General features: G+C 44.2%; 1 protein-coding gene across 4 annotated transcripts in view; it reads left to right on the top strand.

Moving 5' to 3' along the window:
- AXIN1 (axin 1) overlaps window positions 1-25,424 on the top strand; it is a 172,616-nt gene that overhangs the window by 74,492 nt on the left and 72,700 nt on the right. For all 4 annotated transcript variants that reach the window (XM_077827636.1, XM_077827637.1, XM_077827638.1 and 1 more), the window contains one exon: window positions 16,432-16,572. In XM_077827636.1, coding sequence (XP_077683762.1) covers window positions 16,432-16,572 — 141 coding nt within the window. The remainder of the gene's footprint in view (window positions 1-16,431; window positions 16,573-25,424) is intronic.

Here is a 25,424-nt window from a genome sequence, read left to right on the forward strand (position 1 = left end):
GCAGCGGAGCCTGCGGGAACTGTGGGATAGCTACCCACCGTGAAAATCGACGCTAGCCTCGGTACTGTGGATGCACTCCACCGACTTAATGCACTTAATTGGGACTGTATAAATTGCTGTATAAATTGACTGTATAAAATCGCTTTCTAAAAATCAACTTCTATAGATTTGACCTAATTTCGTAGTTTAGACATACCCTTAGCAAAAGGGCTCTTACCAGAGTGAGCTGTGTAGAGACTGGGGGCGGGGGGGAAGGTTGCTGGCATGACTGTTGGCTGGGTGTGATTTGTTTTTCACACTCCTACCCAACAAAGCCATGCCAGCAAAACTTTTTAGTGTATACCTGGTCCATGCAACAGTTACTAGTGTACCGCCAATGGGAGTTGACAGCTTTGTTTAGATTATTGGAAAATAGGAGGAAGAGAGCGCTCATCTGTGTGCTGCTTTTTTTGTTCATAGCAGAATATATAAATGTGCAAATGGGGGGAATGTCTTTTTATTAGCTTTTTAAAATAACAGTCTGTAAACTTAAATTCCCTGACACCTGCAGAATGTGAAGAATCCTGCTTATACCTATAGATGACAAACTGCTGTTCCCTTTCAAACTTTCTAGGTATTTTATTTTTTTGGAGGATAAAATTTTGATTGGATGCCTTTTTAGTGTTGTGTGGAGTGATTTTATTGCTTTCCTTACATGCGACACTTTAAGTTAACTTTTCGATTTCCACAGAGACCAGAATAACCTGTCCAAAGATGATCTGCTCTTCTAAGGAAGCCACTTCTGCCTAAAACCGCTGCTTTTAGCCTGACACAGTGATAAAGTTCACACACACACACTGACATCTGACCACACAGTCTATTGAGAGGGACTGTGGATTGAGCAACTCTGAGGATTTGCTGTCAGATTATCAAATCAATCCCCAATTTCAGCCTTTTGATTAGACTCTTTGAAACACAAGTGTAGGTTAAATCCAGGTGGGAGGAAAGTTAGTTAGCTTTGCTTCTTTGTAATCTGTTTCACTTTCAGCTGCAAAAGATACTGGCGCAGTTCTTGTGAGTTCTGTAGTGCTAGTCTCTCAGCACTAAACACAACGACGCACAACATTTAGTGCCTGAGAGACCAGCCTTTGTTTTATAATATATTTGAATACTAAACCTTTCTGTTCACCTGATAAATAAGTAACCTTTTTCACTCTTTAATGCCAAAACATCTTTGTAGATTTTATTCTAATCTCTTGCTTAAAGGCAACTCCACCATTTGGGCGTTATTGTCAGATAATTCACAGCACATTATATTTAAATATGCCTAGGGAATTGCTCAAGGTCATGTAGCATAGGGTAATGAGTGCACATTTTTATCTGGCTGACTATGACAGTAAAATTTAGCACCACATGAAGGATTATTATATGCTGTCCTGGCTTCTTAATGTATCTAGCAAGGAGCTTGCTGGGTTTGATACCTCAGTACAGAACTAAGACTGCTGTGAAAATCTGACTCCATGGGACAATTACCCACATGCTTGGTGGATGTAAATATCGTAAACAAGAGAACTCTGTTTTAATATTTGTAGTCAGCCCAAGAATCAGCAAGCTGTCATTTCTAAAGGCACCCTTTTTCAGGAAGGAGGGAGGCACATGACAATGTGTTCATCTAAAGCTTAATTTTTCACAAAATTACAATTATATGGGGTTAGAACAGCTTTCTCTGAAGGGTTAGCTGGAGAATTATTTCAATATGGGCCACATTTTCCCAACTGTGAAGGCAGTCATTACATTTCTTTAAGCTGCTGCTTTTTGAGGGGGAGGGTAGGAGGAGAGTGGAATCTATCTGTCTGTCTAAGGAGAACCAAACCATGTGTAGAGCTGTTGAATCTTTCTCCCAAAAGACAGTCAATTAAGGTATCCCCTTGAGAAATTGGAATGAAGAAGGGGTAGACCACTGGTCCCTTTAGAGCAGGGGTCTCAAACATGCAGCCCACGGAGTTATTTCCTGCAGCCCGCCGTAGCTCCCCTCACCCCCCCGCCTCCGCTCCCCCCGAGCGTACTGCGTCCCCACTCCTCCGCCTACCTCCCAGAGCTTCCTGCCACCAAACAGCTGTTTGGAGGCACTTAGGACTTTCCAGGAGGGAGTGGGGAGGAGCAGGGATGCAGCATGCTCAGGGGAGGAGGCGGAGAAAAGGCGGGGCTGGGGCAGACCTCATGGAAGGGGTGGAGTGGGGGCAGGGCTCGGGGCAGGCTTTTGTATCTTAGTATGAAAAGGTGTCAGTGATGTGCTTTACAAATAAATGGGTAATGAACTATGAATCAAAAATGTAACATGCTCTTCAAACAGACTGAAGTATTGGTGTTTCACAAATATGACAGACTGCATCATTAGTGTTTTGAAGTGGAAAAGGCAATTATGTGCTGAAAATCTTTAGCACAGGGCTTGAAACATTTACTAGTCAGAAGGTTTAACCAACTAGCCAGAGGCTGATATGAAAGGCAGATAGGAAACATTGAGATTCAGGGTAGATTGCAAGGATTCTAACTCATGTGTTGTTCCTAGACCCTGCTCAGGGGTTCTGTTTTTTATATTAATCTCTATCAAGTAGGTGACAGCAACTATGAAGTTCTCTCTTCTATCCTTTGACCATTAAAAGAGAGAAGGAATGTTATTCTCCCACCCTCAAGTTCCTAATTGCTGTGAAGGGAAGAGAGGAGTCTGAGCTATTTTGCCTGGTCCTCCTCCTCGTGTCTGCTGAAAGTGAAGGGGACAGGAAAGGTCTCTGTTACTTTGCACCTTTGCCAGCTCCCATTTTTGGAGTGTCCTTCCCTGTTGCTTGCTCCAATGCCTGGCTCTGCTGTGTTAGGATATAGATATTTAGGCCTGTTTGTAAAGGCCTATACTCTAATTTTGGTGTATTCTTATCACTTAGCTAGTTATAGAGGTATAAAAGAAAGAATCAAAATCACTGTCTGCCGGTGTAAGGTCCTTCTCTTACTGTGACAGTCTGAGGCCCTGTTCTTAGGCTAAGGCCTTTGGCTAAGCAGCAGAGGCAGCCATAAACTGGGAAGCGAATGGTCACATCCTCACATTCCAAACTAGTCACATTGAAAGAAGGTGCTATTGGGCTGTTAGGAATACAATCCTGTCCTGATAATGCCTGTCGCCTCCAGAGAAAGGAAAGTGCCTAGAAGATGTAAAAGGAACCTTAGTTTGATAGCATCCTGTCTGGCAAGAACTCACTTATCAATAGCTGGGATGTGAAATCTTCATTTCTGTGTTCTATCACTGTAGTCCCCACTTCCCTATTGTTTGTCTGTTTAATCTCTGTCTGGTTCTGTGATTGTTTCTGTCTGCTGTATAATTAATTTTGCTGGGTGTAAACTAATTAAGGTGGTGGGATATAATTGGTTGGCTAATCATGTGACAATATGTTAGGATTGGTTAATTAAATTTCAGTAAAATGATTGGTTAAGGTATAGCTAAGTAGAACTCAAGTTTTACTATATAGTCTGCAGTCAATCAGGAAGTGAGCGGGGGAAATTGGAATAATGTTTTGCTAAGGTGGGGAATGGGAACAGGGAATGGGGGTGGGGGAATTGAAATCATGTTTTGCTAAGGGAGGGGAATGGGAACAGGGACACAGGTAAGGCTCTGTGGTGTCAGAGCTGGGAAGGGGGACGCTAAGGAAGGAAACTGGAATCATGCTTGCTGGAAGTTCACCCCAATAAACATTGAATTGTTTGCACCTTTGGACTTCGGGTATTGTTGCTCTCTATTCATGCGAGAAGGACCAGGGAAGTAAGTGGGTGAAGCAATAAGCCCCCTAACATGCTGCTCCTCAGTGCTTTCCAAGACAGCCACCGCCACATGAAGCTGGTTGTTTTTCTTGATAGTTTCACAGCTGCCCATAGAGGGTTCTCAAGTGTAGCCATGAAACAGGCTAGAGGCTAGTCAGTTTCTCTTCTGATTCTAGGGTAAATTATGAGCAGCAGTAGAGGCACAGGGACTGCTTGCAGGCTTGGGTAGACAGTACTGCATTGGTCCACAGATGGAACGTTATCTTTGCAGCCTAATGTTGGGAAACGTCTTTTTTAAAAAGAAAGCTTAAATTCTGCAGAAATTGGTAGCATAGAGGCCCCTCATCTTCAGGGGAAATTTCTGACTTGCCTATAGCAAGTGAGTTGTTTCAAACCTTGGTTAGAAATAAGAGGTGTTATAAACGGAAGCAAAGAGGATAAACAGGTATTTCATGTGGGCTAATAGAGCCCTTGAGTGACATTGCAGCAAGGAGCTGTGAAATCTGGTTGTGCTGTGTCACCTGTTTGGAAAATATTGTCTTTATTTTGCTGCCTTCTCTTTCCACCAGTGTCCTCCTGTGTTAGGCATATTAGGTTCTTTGCGATTAGAACAGCATTGTCTGGTTAGGAACAGGGTCTTCAGGTGAAGGTGGCATACACCAGCCCTTCAGGATCTACATCCCTGGACTGTGATGTTAGAAAGGCCTTCCAGGGTGTTGCCTGCCAATGCTAGAGGAGACTAGCCCTCTGAAATGCAGCCAGCCTTACCAGCATGTTCCAGAATGTATTTGGCTGACACTGTGTTTACAAACACTTCCTGCTGGGTTACAGAAAATGTAAATGTTTCCAAAGCACCCTACTTGGTAGATCATTTGGGGCTAGAAGGAATTCTTTTCCAAATCGTGTTCTCTTACTCTTTTTATTAAAAGCAATAGCAGTGTGTTTGGTAGAAATCAGCAGAGGACCAGGAGAGGCCCGGAACGCAGTAGCAGGGCATTCTGCAAGTCAGCCCTGAGATGCACTGACAGAGCTATGTGAGGCCAGGACTGGAATAGAGTAGAGGATGTGATTGCAGTGCTTCGGTGAAAGTGAATTGGCAGAGGTCCTACAACTAAATATCAAGTGGTAGAGGTGTTGGGAAGTCCTGGATAGTTCTGAGTAGTCAGGACTCTACAGCCATGTCTACACTGGAAAATTATGTTGACCTAAGTGATGTCAGCAGTACAGCTGCTGCAGTTAGTACATTGCTTGTGCATGTGCATACTTTGTTCCTTGTGCCGGCGATGTGTCTCTCCCCAGGAGCTCTTGTATCAATGCAGAATGCAGCATATCCCACTGTGCAACTCGCCATCATCCAGCGCAGGGTGTTTTGGGAAGTTTTTGCAATGCTTGATGGGGCCAAAACAAGTCACGCAGGGGTGACAGGGAGTCAGCTTCCCGTAATACAGTGTTCTCCATCCCCTAATTTTATATGCATCCCATAATATTTTGTGCTTTCTTTTCAAAATCCCCACAAACCTGGGCGTCCCTCCTCGCTCTCCGCCATCTCAGTCAGCAGCATGGTACGTGCACATCTCTGCACTATTGTCATGAGTGTTGTAAGCACAGGGTGCATGACCCTGCAGAATTTGCAGAGCTACAAGAGGAGCAGATGGGAACATGACAATTCCTTGGAGGCTAGATTGCTGTGGGACATAGTAAGAAGCAATTAAGAATTGTTGGTGACATTCATGGAGCAGCTGCAGATGGTGAAGCGCTGTTCTAGGCCTGAGAAACAAGCACTGATTGGTGGGATTGTGTTGTCATGCAGGTTTGGGATGATGAGCAGTGGCTGCAGAACTTTTGGATGCCCAAGGCCATGTTCCTGGATCTGTAGTGCCAAACTCACCCCAGTCCTCCAATACAGAGACACCAAAATAAGATCCACACTGACAAAGGAGAAGTGAGTGGTAATCGCACTGTGGATAATTGCAACTCCAGATTGCTACCGGTCAGTCGGAAATCAATTTGGAGTTGGGAAATTCCCCACAGGGGCAGAGCCATTAATTGCCTCCTGCTGCAGGACATAGTGGATGGATGTGCAGCAGTGGAGTTCCTGAACAGTGGGGGGTGATAGATGGCACGCGTATCCCTATTTTAGCATCAGCACACCCTGCCATAGAATACATCAACAGAAAGGGCTATGTTTCTGTGGTGGATCACCAGGGACGTCTTACTGACATCAGTGTGGGCTGGTCAGGGAAGGTGCATAATGCACGCATCTTTAAGAACACAGGACTGTTTAGAAAGCTGCAAGCAGGGAGTTTCTTTCTCAACCAGCGGATTACCGTTGGTGATACTTAAATGCTAATAGTGATCCTGGGAGACCCAGCCTACCCCTTACTCCCATGGCTCATGAAGTAGTACACAGGCCATTTCAACAGCACCAAGGTTCGCTTCAGCTACAGGCTCACCAGATGAATGTGCCTTGAGTCATTTGAAAGGTCTCTGGCATTGTTTACTTACAAGATTGGACCTCAGTGAGAAAAATATCCCAATGGTTATAGCTGCCTGCTGTGTCCTGTATAATGTCTGACGCTAAGGGGGAGAAGTTTCTGCTGGGGTGGAGGTGGAGTGACTGTCAGCTAAATTTGAACAGCCAGATATCAGGGATATAAGAAGAACTCAATGCACAGCTATACCGCTCAGGGAGTCTTTGAAAGACCCTGTTAATAGCGAGTCAGAGTAGCGTGTGGTGGTGTAATGTGTTCTCCCTGGCCTTGCTCTTTTGCAACCGGTTATAAATCTTGTAGCGTTTGCTCTGTATGCAGGAATATGACACTGTCAGTGCACGTATAAATATTGTCTGTGAATGGTGTTCTGGGTTCTGTGAAAAAGTGAAGTGGCAGGTAATTGGTGGGTGTCAGACCTGCTCAGCACCAGACAGCACATGTTGTGAACTAATAAAGGTGAATTTTGTTCCAAAAAATAGAATCTTATTCTGTAACATGAATCAGGCAATTAAAAAAAATATGAAAACTTCCTAAATTCTGTTCCCTTCATTTATTAAGGGGAAAGAACACTTCATTTCAGGTACATGTACGCCAACTGTGGCTTTCACGGGTCAGTGTATGTTGTGAAGCTGTGATTGTCTTTAATGTCCCCCCCGGGTGGAGCGGTAAGGGAGGTGCACGGACCCCTGAGGCCACGTGGAATGTTGAGGGGAGTGTAGGGAGGTTACAATATTGAGTTCTCTAATGGCTGCAGAAGGAGGTGAGGCTGGGATTGTTGAACCTGCAGGTCTGCCAGAGTCTGCAGCATCTCTGTTAGCTCTCTGAGAAGCACAAGCATTTTCCGCTGCTTTTCCTGCGCCTTTCTCCTCTCTGCTCTGTCCTTCTCCATGCTGTCTGTAGGGGTGATCCTCCAGGCCCTAGGCTCATTCTCTGATGCAGGATTGCAGGATCTCCTGGAACATGTCCTCCCGAGTCCTCTTCTTTCTCCTCCTTATCTGGCTCAGGCGTTCTGCGGGTGTGGAGGGGGAGACCCTGAAGGCCACAATGGCAGCAGCTGAAGATATATCACACACAGGTACCACTGTCAGTGTATTCACGACAGAAATCAAAACTTAAGATACTGAATTCACTCCCCTTGTTCCCCCAAACTTGTAAGCACTACAGTATCACTTCTTCTTGGGATTGATAGAGCACGCGCCAGTCACAGCGCCAGCTGTGGTATTATGTCCCTTGCGGGGGGTTGGGGAATAGCTCACTGGCATGATTCTAGTAATATAGGCCAATGGCACTGAGTACTGGCAGTGTTCCACAGACGGTGGTGATTTTAGCTGATATCTCACCCTGAGGGTAACAGAGGCAGAGAGAGCACAGCTGTTGCTGGCATCCCGATGCTGCCTGGACCCGTATGCTTCTAGCCTGCATACTGCAGTGGTGCCTGCTGAAGTAATCGCTGAGTGGCGTGGGGAAGTGTCCTTCTGTGGCAGAAGAAATCAGGCAGAAACCTTTGGCAGAGGATTGCTGAGTACCTCCATGAAAGTGTCCTCGAGATCTCTATGGAGGATTCACAGGACATCCCAGTGCACATAAACAAACTGCTCCACGTGGCCCCCTCTGCCTTGCTCTAAAGGGAATGAAAAGCAGACAGCAACTCTGCCTCTCTTGCAACTCCACTGCCTCTTTGAGCACAAGTAAAATAGAGTAAATCAGCAGATGTGTCCTGCTACTTTGGGGGTTCCAGCCCTGTAATTTCAAAGCAAACAGCACCCTTACGAGAGGTTCCTTCCCCTGCATCAGGCTCACCCATGCTGGACTGTGGGGACTGCCTGGACTGTGGTGGAGTCAAAAACATGTCCTGGTTTGCTATGCAGCTGGATGCCCTGGTCGCCTGCCCCCCATACTCCTCCTCCTCACTGTTCCCAACAGAGGCCTGTGACTTGGAAATATCCACGGAGCTCTTGGGGGGCAGGGGGAGGTCTTCACTGAGGATGAGCATGGAGCTCTTTGTAAAAGCGGCAGGTGTGTGGCTCAGCACCATATCGATCATTGGCCTCCTTGGCCTACTGGTTCACCTGGCGCAGCTTTCACGCGGCACTGCTGCAGATCCCTGTCATCGTCCTTCTCCTGCATCCCCTGAGCAGCCTGTTCATAGGTGTCCACATTTCTAAGGTTGGATCAGACCTGTGCCTGTGCAGCCTCTTCACTCAACAGACCCAGGAGATCCATCACTTCCCGTGTTCTCCAGGCAGGAGCATGCCTGCAGTGTGTAGCTGGCATGGTCAGCTGGGCAGTTACATTCAATAATGGAGAGCTGCTAGGTGCACTCACCAAGCTGGCCAACCAGGAAAAGAATTTCAAAAATTTTCAGGCTTTCAAGGGGAGTGGCAGCTTCCTGTCTAACTGACCACTGGGCAATGGAGTTCTCAACAGTGACCAGAATGGTCAGTGTGGTGCATTGTGGGACAGCTCCTGGAGGCCAGTAACAGTCTGCGTAAGTAATGCAGTGTCTACACTATCGCTGCATCGACCTAACTACACCGACCACGACTCTGTGCTGCTTGGTTAACTCAGCGTAGCGGGGCACTTACGTTGCCGGGAGCCAAATTTAAGTGAAGACACATTGACAGCTAAGTCAATGTAAGCTGCCTTGCATCGACCTGACCATGTAGTGTAGACCAGGGTTTAGCCACTCACGTTTAAGCTCCAAAGTTTAGCAAAACTGAAGTAGTGAGAGCATTGTACACTTAGTTTGCACTATTTTTGTCTCTGCTCTAGGAGTGGAAAATAAGTGATATTTGGAGAGTGGAGACTGGCTACAGGAACACACAAATATTTTTCTTCTCCGTGAATATTGCTGTCATATAAGCAAATGCATTTGATAATATCAAGATCCTGCATTCGTTGCCTAGAGTATGAGAGATCTCTCTCATGATCATCTTAATCCAAAGAAATACAGTTTCTGTCTAGTTCAGTTTAATATTTAGAAGTAGAATATGCATTTAATCAAGGTGAGGGTGAGGGCTGCCCTAGGGAGATGTTTACTGATTTCCCAAGATGTCTTTGGCACATGCAAATATTCTGTGACCATCAACCGTTGGAGAGGGGAGAGACTTGATCTAGATGTCATAATAGCCACTGCAGCAATCTCCCGAAGCAGAGACACTCGGCCAAAACTGACTGCCTCCTACATCTCAACTGTGTGCCTAGAAGAGCATATGGGCCAGAAGCATCCCCATTGCTGAGTCCTACCACCTTCATTCCTGCCATGCCATCACAGCTTGAATTAAGGATGGTATTCTCTGCTTTGCAAAGTTTGGTTCATTGGATCCTTAATCTTGTTTTAATTGTTCAGTATGTGACTGTTTTAGAAATTGAACAGTGGAAAGATTGAGGTTTAAGTGTTTGGTATGTCCTTATGAAATGGTTGCAGTGTTTTCCTTGTGCTGCGGAGATAAAAGTAATTTCAGAAATCAAGAGAAACTTTTTGTTTGAATCCTCTTCCTTCACTCTCCTGTCAGAGGGGTAATATAAGTTTGCATTTGGTGCATAGGTGTCTTTAACAGAAATTTAAAATCAGTGTGAGTGAGTTTGTACTCCTTAGGTAGCAGTATCTCCTTGAATGAGAAGAGGATCAGTTCCTCATTGTTAGACTGCATGGGTTTTTTAGTTGTGGTTGGTTTTTTTAATTCGTATCTGTTCCAAGTGTTCTTCAGAGGCACAGCATGAACTGTTCAACCAGTGATATGGTCCAGCTGAAGAGAGTTGTCAGGGCAAGAGAACGTTTAGAGAAGGATGGAGTGCAGATGAATTCCTCAAAAGTAACGTCACCTGTTATGATTGCTTTGAAATCCTATACTCTTTACTTATGCTTACCCAGAGTTTACATTCACGTTTGAGTATTAGAGGCCAGAGCTAAGTTGTAAGTAATCCCTCCTGTATACATGCTTAAGTGCATAATTTTAACTAAACATAACAGTTGGGACTAACCCCTTTTCTGTATTCTCAATGGAAAGTTCACAGCTGTGTACATTTTAATAGGAGGTTGCTTATCTTCTTCAGTCCTCTGGAACTGAGTGGAATCAAAGACACCCATCTGTTTGGCGTCATCCTTTTGGAATTCCTTCCACCATCTCAAATGGATACCCAAAGAATTCCTCTTAAGTGTTCTGCGGGGCTGCAGAGGTGCGGACTGCCTTTTGTCTTTCTGTATCAGTGCCAAGCAACTCTTTAATTTTACTTTTATTTGGGGGGGTGTTCTACTGAAAGAAGAGGGGGGGAGAGTGGTGTTGGTTCTCTCCTTGCCCAGTACAGGGACCCGTCTACTTTCAAACAGTGGGGCTCCAGGGGCCATGAGAGAAGTGTTAGGAGTTTTTTTTCTTTTGACTTTCACACTAACTGTGTGACTAAGAGAGGGAGCTGAGAGTTTGTATCAAGCGAATGAATGAATGCAGTGATTGATGTATCTCTCCAAGGCAGACTGGAACCGTCCCTTCTGCAGCTTGCAGTCGTGGCTTCCTTGCTCAACTAGAGGAGTTGCTAGGAGCATGGAGAGAGACTGAGTAGCACTCTCTGTTCTTATTGACTCTGCGGGTGGTACATTGAAATGGATCCCAAATTCCTGCAATGCTGCTAGCGTGCTGGATGGAAAGCCCACATTAATGTTAAGTGTTGTTATTGGTCCAGCAACCCTCTTCTGCCAGTCTCCTACTCCTGCTTTTTGCCTCCTCTCTCCTTAAATGTTTTTACTCCTTTTTGTTTTCTGCCTCCTTAAATCTTTTCCTCCACCCCAGAAATCTGCTTGTGTTCTTGCTCCTGCAGGTAGTGCTCTCCTAGCATCAGCCATCAGACGAAATGATGCCTTTAGGTCGCTGCAGGAGTGATATCTCAAGCTGAACCTCTGCTGTTTCTGGAGGTGCAGGGAGTATGGGAGCTGAAGGAAAGAGAGACTAACTTCTCTCTTTCCCACTACTCTTCCCCAAGTAGTGGTGGCAGAGAATTATTATTCCTGTGTTACTTCCGCACAATGCCTACCCAGCCATATCAGAATGTGTCATGATGAAGCTGGTGAATATTGCTGAGTTGCTTTTCCCGAGGATGTACTCTGTGCAGGAACAGCAGGGTAGCTGCGATCCTTCCCCGAATTGTGTGAACCTGTGTGGGGAATATGGGGTTCCTACAACAAATTCAGCCCCTGCCATTTGTAAGCAATGGACAAAATTGAGCATTTTAACTATAAAAATAAGTTAAGGGCTTTGTTTCTCTCTTGCAGGCTAGTATGTGGCAATTATTGTAGTATCCATAGGATTAATCTGGAAGGTTTATTCTTTTCCTTCTCTTGGGCCCATTTTACATGACCAGCTGATGTGAAAGAGGAATCGATTAATCAAATTGTCTTTTATAAGGCATACTGTCTGTAGTAGTCCCCAAATGTATTATAAACGGCTGCACTATGTTTAAATGTATTGCTGGAAAATTCTAATGGCAGCCAAGAGAGTACCTGGCAAGAGAGTCCACTAGAAGGTGGTGATACATTTTAATTGGGTTACCCAAAAAAAGCATCCATCTCTTTGCCCGTGGGGAAGGCCTGACCTATCCATCGTTCTCACCCCAGTGTAAGAAGTTATTTCTGCCTCCATAGTGCCAACTGTCATTTCAAACTTGACAGAAGGATTATTCTCCGTGGTGTTTCTTTACTATTCAAAACTGACCATTATTCAGGGGGCAAAAATGGAAAATGTGAGTTGTGACATTGTGACTTACTATGTCTTGCTGTTTAGGACAAACTTGTTCAAATTATTTCCTTGCCCTAGAAACCTGTTCTGAGACCTAATGGAATATAGAACTAAGGTTTTGCCAGCGCACATTTAAACTGACAACCGGAAAGGTTGCTTGCTAGGAAAAGAGCAAGATGGCCTGCCATCTCAAGGGAGGGCTTAGAGTGAGAGTACTCATGCCTATGGATTGCCAGACTCCTGGAGAGGACTCACAGGACTCTCTCTACATAAAATAGCTTACTGAGAACTGAAAAACTCTGGGACTAAAAACTTTGATACCAGCCTTAAAAATTCTTCACAGCCTACTTGCTTGAGAGAGGCTATTTTTTGACAGATGAGGGAAATATTAGTTTTTCATTATCATAGTAACAGATAAATAGATCTTTATCAAGCATTCTTAAAACTACAATACACATCTGGGGAAGTGAGGAAACTGGTTGACAGAGCGAGACAGGTACCCAGAAGTCACCTACTGCAGGACGAGTATCAGAGAGGTAGTCATATTAGTCTGTATCCACAAAAGCAACAGATTTATTTGGGCATAAGCTTTCGTGGGTAAAAAACCCACTTCTTCAGATGCATGGACAGGCCCAACAAGGAAAATAACAGAACACCACTGGCTATCACGTACAGCCCCCAGCTAAAACCTCTCCAGCACATCATCAGTGATCTACAACCTATCCTGGAAAACGATCCCTCACTCTCACAGACCTTGGGAGGCAGGCCAGTCCTTGCTTACAGGCAGCCCCCCAACCTGAAGCAAATACTCACCAGCAACTACACACCACACCACAGAAACACTAATCCAGGAACCAATCCCTGTAACAAACCCTGTTGCCTACTCTGTCCTCATATTTACTCTAGTGACACTACCAGAGGACCCAACCACATCAGCCAGACCATCAGGGGCTCATTCACCTGCACACCTACTAATGTGATATATGCCGTTGTGTGCCAGCAGTTCCCCTCTGCTATGTACATTGGCCAGTGTCTACGCAAAAGAATAAATGGACACAAATCAGACATCAGGAATGGTAACATACAAAAGCCAGTAGGAGAACACTTCAATCTCCCTGGACATTCAATAACAGCTTTAAAAGTAGCCACTCTTCAACAAAAATCTTCAAAAACAGACTTCAAAGAGAAACTGCAGAGCTACAACTCATTTGCAAACTTAACACCATTAATTTGGGCTTGAATAGGGACTGAGAGTGGCTGGCTCATATAAAAGCAATTTTCCCTCTCTTGGTATTGACACATCCTCATCAATTATTGGGAGTGGACCACATCCACCCTGACTGAATTGGCCTTGTAAACACTGGTTCTCCACTTGTAAGGTAACTCCCTTCGCTTCATGTGCCAGTATATTTATGCCTGTATCTGTAACTTTCACTCCATGCATCTGAAGAAGTGGGGTTTTTACCTGCAAAAGCTTATGCCCAAATAAATCTGTTAGTCTTTAAGGTGCCACCGGACCTCCTTGTTGTTTTTGTAGATAAAAAGATCTTGTGTCTTGGATGGTAAATTTGCATGACAGTTTGTTACTAATTCCAGAATAGTCCTAGAATTCATGCAGTGCCATCACTTTGTTTTAGTTGCCTGTAAATAAAATGGCCTTTTTTAAACAATACATTACCACTTGAAATGGAAGCTTTCTAGTTCTGAGATGTATAAACAATCTGAGATGCCATGTTTAGATGTACGTGCATGGTTTATCTGCCAAATACCATTGCTTTCAGCATATATGTCAGCAGTAAAAGAGAAAATACAGGTTATACTAGTTATACCCTACTCTGTAGAAAACTCAAAGGAGTTTAGTAAACTGGGATGACACAAAACATATGTCATAGGAGAAGAAAACTTTATGAAATCGCTCTCAGGTACGATCCTTAGTGTTTCTTTGTGCTATTTTATGTGTAGAACTAGGGACACAATCATATAGTCATGGATTTTTGGGGGGACCCCCTGTATGGGAGGAAATGGGGGCACACACAACCCCTGGCAGGGGCAAGATTAGGGGGAGTTGCAGGGAGTCCCTGCAATAGAGGGGAATGGGAGGGTGGCCCACAGGAAACTGGAGGGAGTGGGATGCAAGGAGCCCCTGGAGAGTACAGTGGGCTCAGCTGATACACGCTGTGCATGTGTGACCTCTGTAGGTGCAGTTCAGGTTTTCCAGTTTTGGCTACTCCAGTGATACTCAAACCTCAGTGGTCCAGGAGCCAAATTAGCAACAAACATTACCCAAAAGAGCCATGGTAGTGTGAATTCATTGTTTCATTTACTATAGTGCTATTCATATTTAAACAGCATGACAGGAGAAATACTGAGTTTATGTATATTTTCATATTCATTCGCACAGCAAAGAAGTTAATAACAGTGCAAGTTGGTAATAGAATTGGTTAATAACATAGTAAAAGCATCCTGATTGGTTAAGAAACTTTGGTTAATAATTAAATGACACAGTGTTTTAATATCATGTGCTGCAAGGAGCCACAGGAGACACATTAAAGAGACACACACAGCTCACGAGCTGCAGTCTGAGTCTCACTGGGCTACACTTTTGGAAATAAGAGCACTTGTTTGGGTGCCTAAATATGGATGTAGGAGCCTATGGTTAATGACAAATGTCCTGTGAAGCCCAATCTTGGGCAGAGCCCTGGTCTGTTACATCTACATCTGACAGACTCCATTAAGTCTGTGAGACGTTGGCAGCACCTATCTTGTCATGCTAATGAACTGAGCAGAGGTGCAACACAGACAACTTATATTGCACACTGTTGGTACTGAAGTGATAGTTGCCAGTGCCCATTGGCCCCTCACCAGGCAGGCAGAGCTGCCTTTCCCTTTTTTTTGCCTTAGTGCTCCATGCTGTCAGTGCTAGTCGCATGTGACTATGACTCCAAACTGCTGGCATGTCTGTGGCGATCAAAATGTGAACATAAGAACGGCCATACTGGGTCAGACCAAAGCTCCATCCAGCCCAGTATCCTGTTTACCGACAGCGGCCAATGCCAGGTGCCCCAGAAGGAGTGAACCTAACAGGTAATGATCCAGTGATCTCTCTCCTGCCATCCATGTCCACCCTCTGACAAACAGAGGCTAGGGACACCATTCCTTACCCATCCTGGCTAATAGCCATTCATGAACTTAACCTCCATGAATTTATCCAGCTCTCTTTTAAACCCTGTTATAGTCCTAGCCTTCACAACCTCCTCAGGCAAGGAGTTCCACAGGTTGACTGTGCGCTGAGTGAAGAACTTCCTTTTATTTGTTTTAAACCTGCTACCCATTAATTTCATTTCGTGGCCCCTAGTTCTTATATTATGGGAACAAGTAAATAACTTTTCCTTATTCACTTTCTCCACACCGCTCATGATTTTGTAGACCTCTATCATATCCCCCCTTAGTCTCCTCTTTTCCAAGCTGAAAAGTACTAGCCTCTTTAATCTCTCCTCATATGGGACCCATTCCAAACCCCTAATCATTTTAGTTACCCTTTTCTAAACCTTTTCTAATGCCAGTATATCTTTTTTGAGATGAGAGGACCACATCTGTACGCAGTATTCAAGATGTGGGCGTACCATGGATTTATATAAGGGCAATAAGAGATTCTCCGTCTTATTCTCTATCCCTTTTTTAATGATTCCTAACATCCCGTTTGCTTTTTTGACTGCCGCTGCACACTGTGTGAACATCTTCAGAGAGCTATCCACGATGACTCCAAGATCTTTCTCCTGATTAGTTGTAGCTAAACTAGTCCCCATCATATTGTATGTATAGTTGGGGTTATTTTTTGCAATGTGCATTACTTTACATTTATCCATATTAAATTTCATTTGCCATTTTGTTGCCCAATCACTTAGTTTTGTGAGATCTTTTTGAAGTTCTTCACAGTCTGCTTTGGTCTTAACTATCTTGAGCAGTTTAGTATCATCTGCAAACTTTGCCACCTCGCTGTTTACCCCTTTCTCCAGATCATTTATGAATAGGTTGAATAAGATTGTTCCTAGGACTGACCCTTGGGGAACACCACTAGTTAACCCTCTCCATGCTGAAAATTTACCATTTATTCCTACCCTTTGTTCCCTGTCTTTTAAACAATTCTCTGTCCATGAAAGGATCTTCCCTCTTATCTCGTGACAACTTAATTTACATAAGAGCCTTTGGTGAAGGACCTTGTTTCTACTTATTAACCTATGTTCTTTGCAGCTCACCTCTCATTGCTACCTCTGCCGCCATTACTAGAAGATCCTTTATTGTATTTAATATGAAGAAAACCAATAAAATAGCTGCAGATTCTTGCTGGTTCAGACTTAATAACCTGAGGTAGTAGCAGAAATTAAGATTGTCATCTGAATTGTATTGTATTTTATTTTTTTCAGGCATGGGCCGTGGAGAGAGCCAGTTAACCCTTACTATGTCAACACAGGGTATGCTCTGGCACCAGCCACCAGTGCGAATGACAGTGAGCAGCAGAGCATGTCTAGCGATGCAGACACCATGTCGCTGACCGACAGCAGTGTGTAAGTAACTTACCTGGGACGGAGACTGAGCATGACATGGAGTAAAGTGGGACATTGTGTATCTATTTCCTGGCCGCTGGAATGGACTGCAGATTTAATTTCTCGGATTCCAGGCTGTGGCTTTGGTTACATAAAGAGATCAGTGCCCTAGATGCTGGAATGACTCATTCTGGGAAGGAATATCTAACTGTTAAGTAGCTGACACGGGATATACCAGGCATGTGACCAATCTAGCTCCAATGCATTCCTGTTACGGTTTCCTTTTTAGCTGTATTGCTTTGTTGTTACCTGTGGAGACATGGACTATTCTGGTCTGATGGACTGGGAATGTTTGTAATCTAAACCAAGTAATGACCAGCAGGTGTTTCTGGTTTTAACAGCCAGCGACTGCAGGTGGGTTTGCGAAGTGAAAAACAGAGGTCAGCTTCTGGTAAGATGCTCCCCTCATGGACAGAATCAAACAGGCTTCCAGCTGTGCTGTTTGCCACTTGTTTTATCTTCTGAAGGTTCCCAGGTTTATTGCAAATACAGTCCTTTTAGACATCTGATTACCGAGATAATGGCACCGTCGTGTCACCCAGTGATCACTTTGTTGGAGTACAATTCAGGGAACTTCTTGGGCTTTTTGTCGGAAGCTTGGGGGGAATTCATTTATCTGTAATCATACCTTCCATGTTTAATAATATTCATTTACATTTGGCTCACAAGAGGGAGGAAGGATCATGCAAAAGCGGTTAGGACACTAGTCTGGGACGTGGGAAATTTGGGTTCAAGTCCCTGTTCCACCACAGACCTCCTGGGCAAATCAGTTATCTGCTCTGTGCCTCAGTTTCCCCACCTGTAAAATGGGGGTGATAGCCCTGCCCTCCCTCCCAGGGGGTTGGGAAAATAGGTACATTAAAGATTGTGAAGTGCTTATGTAGATACATAGCTGGTACTTACTCCAGACCAGGCCATTTGATTGATACTGGGTCATATTTATTCATGTGTTCTCATTCTAGTCCCCAAATTGTCAGTAGAAAATGACATTGTGTTACATGAACACCCTGTCATGCCCTGAATGTCACCTCTCTGCTAAATATGCAGACAGTTGTTTTTGACACACTATGAAAATTATGAAAACAACGAGGAGTCCAGTGGCACCTTAATTTAACAGATTTATTTGGGCATAAGCTTTCGTGGGTAAAAAAAAAACCCCACTTCTTCAGATGCATGAAGTGAAAATTATGAATAGTCAAGTTCCAGGTTTGCTCCTTCCGTTTATTTTTAATAAGTAAAAGGGATACGTCACTTTGGAAAATAATTGGATTAAGCCACCACAAGTACTCCGTAAGAGACTGGCGAAGGGATACTCAGAAAAACTAATCAGTTAATGGGTGTTACTTAAAACGGTGTGCACATCCAAGGGTTCTTCAGAGGATACTATAGAACTGTAAACAATTGTTCTTCTATGAGTATGTGTCTGTGTGACAATTCACTGGTCACAGTTTTGGCTTGTCACCCACCATTGCAGTCATGCTTGGTCTTCTCACTCCTGACAGTATCTAAGTTTCTCAAAAGCCCACGTTATAGTTTCCCAGTAGCAAGAGAACTGTTGCTCACGTGGGACCTTAAATTAGTTCTTCTAAACCTCATGGAGTTTCCTTTTGAGTCACTTTTAGACTGCTCCTTGTATGTTCTTGCTTTCAGAATTGTCATCAGCTAGGAGAGTCAGTAAGCTCCAAGTACTTAAGGTTGAACTTCCACAGAGGCAGAGTGGTACTGAGACCTCATCCTAAAGTCAGGTCCAAGGTGGTCTTGAAATTCACTTGGCTTCCTGTTTTCTTGCCAAAATCCCATTCTGCACCAGGAGAAAAGAAACTTCACACGCTGGATATTTCAAGAGCCTTACTTTATTATTACTGATAAAACTAAGCTTTTCAGACTTTTGTCAACAAAACTGTGTCGTGTAGATGAGGCCTTAGAGAAAAGCACATTAACAAGGGTTAAAAGTGTGTGGCAAATTGCAAATAAAACCTCTACATTCAGATATACTTTTTAAATTGAGTGAGGTAGGGTAAGAGAGAGTAAGGAGGAGGGGGGATTAGAAATGAGTGGGTTTGCTGTCTGGTGCACTAGAAGAGGAATGTAATACAATGGAATACTAAAGTCCCTAACCCCCAATAAGGAAAACCTCTACCTTTCTCCTCTCCTAATAAGGAAAGTAAAAAAATCTTGTTCTAATAAAATGTGTGGAGTCTCCAACAGGAAACAATGGCTTTAAAAGCTGTGATTTGGCATACTGTGCAAAGGGAGGAGAGGGTTGAGCAGCCAGAATATCGGTTTAAGTTTTTGAAGTATCCTTTTTCCATAAATGGCTTCTGGGATTCTATCAAAGCAAAAGTGTCTCCTGAATTGCTAGAGAGAAAAAATCTGAATCAACATGATGACTGAGAATGCGTAGCTAAAGCTATAGGCCATGAAAAACAACACGTGAGTGTAGGTTACAAAAGAGAACTGGCTGTACAGTAACAGAGAACATTGGGCATGTGCAAGCTGTCATTCCAATCCATCATTCAGATGAAATGGAGGGACCCTGAAAGGTGTCAGTTGCAGCAATCTTCTTACCAAATGCCTGACACTGCTCAGAGGATGGATGGAAGGTGGTGAATTGGAGGATTGAGACCTTCATGTCTTACGAAAGCTGCTCTGGTGGGTGGAATGTCAGACAGATATCAGTCTGGCCAAGTCAGCTCAAGGAGAGGGAAGCATTCAACTTTACATTGATTCCAAATGACTAAGACTGAGTGAAAGCGTAGCAACGAGGTAACTGAGTGTAGTTTTGAGTGTAATCTTTCAGTACACAAAACAAAGAGGAGAAATGCACAAATAATGAGAATTCCAGGCTGGGAAACATAAGTATTTCTTTACTAGCATCGGCTTAGTGGACAAATCTGCATGGACAGCGTAAGGGACTAGGAGCAAATAGATGTGCATTCTTGTAGGACTGGCTGCTTGAACAGTCCAATAATAACTGTAGGCTCCCGTGACAATGACTGAAAAGAAACTTGTATCTAAGCAAGTGCGTCCACATGCATGTGTCTGATGCATGGACTGCCTGAAGGGTCAATTTCCAGCAAGGAGAATAAGTTAGACTTCCCGTCCATTGTGTGGAGGACTGGACCTTGTGTCCCTGAGTCATAGGTATAGATTTTAAGGCCAGGCATTATGATCATTCTGTCTGACTTCCTGCATCCCACAGGCCAAAGAACTGCTCCCAGCAGTTTCTGCATCAAACCTGTCATTGAGCTAGAGCAGATTTTTTGAAGACATCCCATATTGATTTAAAGTCTCCAGGTGAAGGAGACTCCACAATGTTCATAGGTAAAACCTGCAGGGCTCATTCCAATCCCCCATATTCCTCAATTGTAGAACCCCTGGAAGAGATTGTTGGAAACCACAGACTTCTTTTTCATGAGTGGTTAAAGTGAACTTAGAAACCATCAGTGTTTTAAAGAGCTTTCATTTTTTTTCTCCAAATGTGTATTACCATGCACGTGTTTATGTTAAATTTCAACTGCCATTATATGGCCTCATCACCTAGCTTCATTTTAGGTTCTTATGAGTTCAATATAGTTTAGTCCTGATTAACCTAAATAACCTAAGTAAATAACCTATATAATCTTATCTCTTCTAATTTTGCCACCTTGCTGTGCTCACCCTCTTTGAGATGATTCTAAATTAGTAAATTATGCCAGTTCTTGTTCAAATAGATAAACCACATCCACTACACTGTTATACTCCTTCCCTGCAGAAAATTCTAAGTCTTTTTTTGTCTCTTCCAGTTTCTAACCTCATGAGGGAACTTTACCTCTCACCTTCAGACCACTTAATTCCCTGAAAGATGATTTGTAAAATAAAATAAAAAATTCGGCTTGTGCTCTTTTTTGCTTCCCAGTAATGGATAAAGAAGAATAAAAGCATTTTTCAAAACATTGGTTTTATGCTTTTTCTATATTAGAAATGCAAAGCCTCCATCTTAGAAAAAAGAAAAGGAGTACTTGTGGCACCTTATAGACTAACCAATTTATTTGAGCATAAGCTTTCGTGAGCTATAGCTCACTTCATCGGATGCATACTGTGGAAAGTGTAGAAGATCTTTTATACACACAAAGCATGAAAAAATACCTCCCCCCACTCTCCTGCAGGAGAGTGGGGTGGGGGGAAGTATTTTTTCATGCTTTGTGTGTATAAAAGATCTTCTACACTTTCCACAGTATGCATCCGATGAAGTGAGCTGTAGCTAACGAAAGCTTATGCTCAAATAAATTGGTTAGTCTATAAGGTGCCACAAGTACTCCTTTTCTTTTTGCGAATACAGACTAACACGGCTGTTACTCTGAAACCCATCTTAGAAAAGAAACCCTGGGAATTCTCAAGCAAAAGAGGGTTTACGAAATCAATCATTGTGTTAGTAAATGACAATACTGTAAACGTGAAAGTCGTCTGAGCAGTTTACTTGGTGTCACTGTGAATGCTGAAAACTGCTGAGCCTCACAGAGGAAGTACTGATTTCACCTGATGTCTGGGGTGTCATTAATGTTCTGGGATCTGATGCTGCCAGTTGCATCAAAGCAGTTCCCTTCTCCTGTGGTACAGTGAGACAATGGATTCATGCCACGGCTGCACATGTATAGGAACAACTGTTTGAGGGTTCAGGAGAACAATTTCTTTCAATACAACTGATGAAACTCTGTAGATGTGTGGTCTCTTCTGCCCAACTTTTAACATTGCTGCAATGAGCGGGAAGGATCCATGCATGAGGTCTGCCTGTTTTGCTTTCCCCTGATGGTGTGTGCTCCGGGTTGTGTGTGTGTGGGGGAATTTAGCAGCTTTTCAACAATCAGGTCTTGCAGCAGGGTTGGATCGGCAGCACTGTGCTGATGCCTGAGCTGTGACAAAAAAAATACTGTGGCCTTGTGCTTAGAATCCAACCTATTGCACCCCAAGCCGCTTGGACTCGTCGTTCAACTCAGTGGGAAGCTTTTGTAGCAAAGAGGTTGCCAGTGAGACTGAGAGAGGAACTTACTGAAGCTGTGAAAGTTGTGATCTTTATTATAGGTGAGCCTAATGCCTAGGGTGACCCAGATGTCCCAATTTTTGGGTATTTTTCTTATATAGGCTCCTATTACCCTCACATCCCCGGTCCCATTTTTCACACTTGCTGTCTGATCATCCTACTACTACCTAATGGACTATCTGATGAGAAGAAAGGAGCATTCTTCTTTGAATAGTGTCCCTATGGGTGTTCCACTTCAGGGTGCGAGTGCGCCTCTCGAGCCTTTGAGAGGAGATTGTCATTCAGCAGTGTCCATTCGGCCTGCCCTGTGCCGTCTCAGGCTGGAGACCAAGGCTATATAGGGATGTTGAGGTGAACCACCCTCCGTTCCTTCTCAACTGCCACAGCCTGAGATGGAAACGTAGTGTAGCCACCTTTGAGGAGACCTCAGCTTTCTATTTTTCTATAGTTGTTAAGATCAGTTAGTATAGTTAGTTGTTAGTGTAATTATAGTCAGTTAAGGAGTGAGAAGATTGATTTTCTCATCTCTCCCCACTCTGGGAGACTTACTTTTCCTGGCAGGGTATGCCTGGCTACCCAGGTTTCAAACTCTGCCTCTTCTGCTGAGCGGCTATCCCTGTGAGCGATGGCCACTCTGTGTATCCATTGGTTGGGAGAGTCTAACTTCCTGCAGGTTGATGTGGTAAATGAGGGGGTAGACAGCACTGTGCTGTCCACCCCTTGGACAAAGATCAGAAAAGACAATGGCTTTGGACTAAAGTTCCTCTTCATCAGGAAACCTGCAATTCAGGATGGCAAACTATCAGGTGCTCATGGCCAAATACGATTTTACAAATGGTAACAGATTCACGGCCTTTATTGAGCATCTGCTGTAGGAGCATAGGGAGCAATTCCAATCTAGCACCTCTGAGTGTCAATTATTGGCCAGAACTGCTCTTCAAGACTGTGGATGCTGTTGCCAGGTCCATTTCCACGGTGATGGTTATGCGCAGGGCATCATGACTCCAACTCTTGATGTTTCCGAGAGAAGTACAGAATGCTGTTGAGGACCTCCCTTTTGATGATTGTAAGCTTTTCTCAGAGACCACTGATGAGTTCTTGCACACACTGAAGGACTCTGGGGCTACTTTACAATCCCTGGGCATAGCTACACCTACACATAAGAAAAGGTTTAGTAGGTCACCTACCGCCCAGAGATCACATCCTGCTCACTTTTCTGGATTCCATAGACCCTCTGAACCCCCCCTAGGAAATACATAGATTTCAGAGAAAGAGGTCCACCCAGCTGCCCTCCACAAGCACAAGCACCCAGCCATCTTCTAAGCACATTTTGATGGCTTGGTCAAGGGTTCGAATTCTCCCACACCTCTGGCTTTACAGCTGCACCCATTGGCCCACCTCCCCATCTTTGGAGACCACCTTTCCCATTTCCAACATGCGTGGAGGTGGATCACTACAGACAAGCGGGTCATAGAGGTCACAACATCAGGCTATACTATCAGTTTTATATCACTCCTTCCTTTCTACCCCCCTTCCCTGTCCTTATTCAGGGACCCCTCTCACGAGCTTTCACTGAGACAAGAAGTGAACTCTCTCCTTTAGATTAGGCGCAATAGAGTCGGTCCTTCCTTCTAATACGGGCAAGAGGTTTTACTCCGAGTATTTCCTTATGCCAGAAAAGAACAGAGAATGGAAACTAATCTTAGATCTAAGACTTCTAAAAAAGTTCATAAAGTCTCAGAAGTTCAGGATAGTGACTCTTGCAGCCATAATTGCTTCACTGGAGAAAGGGGAATGGTTTTCAGCCCTTGACCTACAAGATACCTATTTCCAGTGTAATGATACACCCATTGCACAGGAAATTCCTATGCTTCACTATAGGCCAGGATTATTTCCAATTCCAATTGCTTCCCTTTGGCCTTTCCTCAGTCCCAAGGGTGTTCTCAAAGGTCCTGGCAGTAATGACTGCTTATGTCTGACAAGAAGTGATCCTAGTCTTCCTGTACCTCAATGACTTGCTACTCAAGGGCTGCCCCTACATCTATCTGTTGGAGCTCAGGGCTGTCAGGAAGGCTTGCCTTCATTTCCAGCCCCTCCTCAGGGGCAAATCAATCAGGGTCCTGACGGACAACATATCCTCTGTGTTCTAGATCAACAAGCAGGGAGAAGCAAGATCCCCCCTCCCTGTGTGCCGAACCCAGGAAAATAGGGAAGTGGTTCATAGTTCATAAATTCAAAATTTCAACAGTCTGCTTCCAGATATTCAGAACACCACAGCCAGTGTCCTCATCAGACACTTCTCACAGGACTATGAATGGAAGCTAGACGTTTAAGTTCTCCACAGCATGTTCCAAAATAAGGTGGGGGGGTCTCTTGGCCACCTCCAGAAACAGGAAGTGCCATTTTTTCTAGTCAAGAGTGGGTCTGGGCCACCACTCCTTGGGAGAGGCCTTTCTTCGATCTTGGAAGAAGGGTCTGTTCTGTATGTTTTCCCCAGTGCTCCTGGTAGTAAGAGTGATGAACAAAATCCAGCTGGTCAGGGCTAAATTATCCTTATAGTGCCAATCTGGCTGAGGAAAGCTTGGTAGCCATACCTGCTTCATCTATGTGTCCATCCACTGCTCAAGCTCCCAACTTCTTCTCTCCTCTCCCAGGATGCCTCAGGGTATTGTTCCATGATGGTTTAAGGGGTTAGAATCCTCCTGCTCCACAGAAGTATAGCATGTATTCCTGAATAGTAGGAAGAGGTCAACCCATACTACTTACCTGCCAAAATGGAAAAGATTCTTGTAGCCGCTGCCAGAATCTGTGCCCCTTTCACTCATCCTGGATTCCTTGTTGATCCGAAAAAATTCGGGTTATCAGTTAGTTTGATCATGATCCATTTGGCTGCAGTATCACCCTTTCCTCCTCCAGGAGAAGGATTGTCCATTTTTCCTCTCCTGGTATCCTCTAGGTTTGTTAAGGGTTTGGAAGATCTCAAACTCCAGATTAGAGACCCCATCCCAACCTGGAACCTTAGCTTGATACTTAGTTACCTTATGAGACCTCCATTTGAACCTATGGCAACCTTCCCTCTGCTCCATTTATTTAAGAAGACAACCTCGTTAGTAGCCATCACATCAGCCCGGGGAGATTGCAGCCTGGATGGCAGATTTCCCCCTTAACAGTATTCTTCAAGGGCAAAGTGTCATTACATCCACACCCTAAATTTGTGCTTAAGGTTCTGTGAGAGTTCCACCTTAAGCAATCCCTTCATCTACCTGTGTTTTTTGTTTCCCCCCTCCCCTCCCCTTCCCCCCCACACAAGCTACATAGCTCTCTGCAGGAATCCTGTTTTTGTAGCCAGGATGTTAGAAGGGTGTTGGCTTTCTACTTAGATAGGACCAAGCTATTTTGAAAATCAGCTAGACTTTTAATCTTCACGTATAGATCCAAGGATCTCCGATCTCTGCTCAGAGGCTGTTAGATGAATATCTGGATTTATTATCATGTGTTATGATGCTGCAAGGCGTTCATCCCCCCGGAGGATGATAGTGCATTCAACTAGATCAAAAGCCACATCTGTGGTGTGTGACGGGGCAAGGCCAGATGGCTATAGAAAAGTAGTGGGAGATAGATATATTAGCTCCAGGCTAAACAAATCCCTGGTACCAGGATAAGTGAAATGGAAGCTGCTCCAGGTCAGTTAAGACACCTGGGGCCAATTAAGAACTTTCCAGAAGGCAGGGAGAATGCTAGGTTGATTGGGACACCTGAAGCCAATCAGGGGCTGGCTGAAACTAGTTAAAAG

The sequence above is a fragment of the Eretmochelys imbricata genome, chromosome 10, assembly GCF_965152235.1.
Source record: "Eretmochelys imbricata isolate rEreImb1 chromosome 10, rEreImb1.hap1, whole genome shotgun sequence".
Classification (NCBI taxonomy): Eukaryota; Metazoa; Chordata; order Testudines; family Cheloniidae; genus Eretmochelys; species Eretmochelys imbricata.